A 1,901-nucleotide genomic window follows, 5' to 3' on the forward strand; every position below is an offset into this window, starting at 1 on the left:
AAGACTGATTTAAGACATTTTAATACCAATTAAGGCCTTAGTTTTATTTTGAAGAATTCAATGCCTTTTAAGACTTTTTAAGGACCCGCGGGAACCCTGTAAGGTTTTTTTTATGCTCAACCCAAAGTTGCAGTGCCTATTTTTTTATGTAACCCTAAATTGCTTTGGGCATAAACATAGTGTGTAATAAATGACTTATTTGAATTTTTTTACAGTTACAGATAATAATAATTTTAAGAAAACTGTCTAAAATCAGTACAGAAACATGGGTATTTCCCAATAAGTCCCATTAGGTTCTCTAACTTGCCAATCCAGCTGTGTGAAAACTTCCCCTCAGTTTTACTCAAGTATTACTAGTGTCAGAGTCACAGCGGACCTGAGGAATTTAAATGTGCTCTTTTTTTGTTCGTTTTGAAGGCAGTCTGAATTTCTATGAACCTCTTGTGTGGCGCATCCTTCAGCAGAGGACTCTGGGGACTGGTGGCGATGTTGGCTAACTCTGCAAGCCAGTTGGTGTTAGGGGAGCAGCTGAGCTCCTGGTGGGACACGTGTCCAACCTGGAATAAGCTCTGAGACCTCTGGTCTTCCTCCACCTCCTGCAGTTCAGGCATATCATCTGAAGAAAAATCAGGAAACAATTCAGCCAAAACATCAGAGGAAAAAAAAAGGCAGAAAATAACACAGATTCTGTTGAACGAGCGTTTTACCGTATTCCATGTGGCAGCCAGGTGAGGAGGGCAGATCCTCGTTGCACTTGAGCGGATCAAAGGACTCGTCCATTTCAGAAATGTGTTTTTTCCTCTTATTTAATTTTTTCAAAAGCAATAGATTGTCAAGATGCTTACTTAGCTTCCATCTTTTGCAACTTCAACTGGTTTGGAAGACAAAAAAAAAAAAAAACATAAGTTAATGGAGGAATGTATTCAGCTACACTTCTGCTAGTAAATAATAATTACTAATTGCCTTTGAATAATTAAAATAATACATTTTGTTTTTATTTCAATTGCATTAAAATGTAATAATTTGGAATAAAGCTGCTTTTTTAAACCAAATACAGGCTTTTTTTTTCTCCTTGCACCTAGAAATGAAATTGCCTGGTTACAATCTGTAATCACTTGGCTGGAAAACTCAACAATCTGTATTTCATTATAAAGTGAATTAGAGCTGAAACAATTAATCGGCTTAATCGTGATTAATCGATGATTGAAATAATCTTCAACTAATTTAGTAATCAATTTATTGTGAACTGGAGTATAGAGCCCTGACAGAGTGACCTAATTTGAGCAGTAATTATATCAAAATTGTAAAAATAATATATAATAATTTTTAATTTAAGATAAACAACCTTTTTGTCGGTCAATATGTCCTATCCAGAACCCCTCAAGTGGAAAATCTTAGTTTCAACTGGTTTAATTTAGTAAAAAATCTTCTTTAAGGAACATTTGGCCATCAGATTATTAATCGATTAATCGAAAAAAATAATTGGCAGATTAATCGATTAGCAAAATAATCATTAGTTGCAGCCCATAGAGATGTAAGAATCCTTTATTTTCTTTTTCAAAATGTATTTCCTATAACAGGTAACGGCATGTCTGAGTTGAAGGCCAGACAATCAGCAAATAACAGGAAAGCTGAACACAGTAAAGGAGTTTTTATTCTTTTTCTTTATATCAAACTGAGGTACAGACTCTTATTCAATGATGCTAACCGTGTTACCTGCTATTAGATAATACTGTAGGGTTAGAGTGTCTGTTTTTGTTTTAAAAAGATCTTAAAATGACTGTTGCCAAAAATAACCTAAAACTGCCAATGGCGGAAACGCTAGAGAACTTTTTCTTAATACTGTTGTAATATTGTGACTAGAGATGTCCCGATCCAGGTTTTTGCACTTCCGATCCGAT

General features: G+C 34.8%; 1 protein-coding gene across 2 annotated transcripts in view; it reads right to left on the bottom strand.

The window, feature by feature from the left end:
* The window catches only part of hbp1 (HMG-box transcription factor 1), a 13,933-nt gene that overhangs the window by 9,220 nt on the left and 2,812 nt on the right, over positions 1 to 1,901 (bottom strand). For both annotated transcript variants that reach the window (XM_015376729.1, XM_015376730.1), the window contains 2 exons: positions 708 to 871; positions 439 to 616 (listed from right to left, as the gene is read on the bottom strand). In XM_015376729.1, coding sequence (XP_015232215.1) covers positions 439 to 616; positions 708 to 780 — 251 coding nt within the window. In that variant the 5' untranslated portion in view covers positions 781 to 871. The remainder of the gene's footprint in view (positions 1 to 438; positions 617 to 707; positions 872 to 1,901) is intronic.

This window comes from Cyprinodon variegatus, unplaced genomic scaffold, assembly GCF_000732505.1.
Source record: "Cyprinodon variegatus isolate N-32 unplaced genomic scaffold, C_variegatus-1.0 Scaffold140, whole genome shotgun sequence".
In the NCBI taxonomy this organism is placed as follows: domain Eukaryota; kingdom Metazoa; phylum Chordata; class Actinopteri; order Cyprinodontiformes; family Cyprinodontidae; genus Cyprinodon; species Cyprinodon variegatus.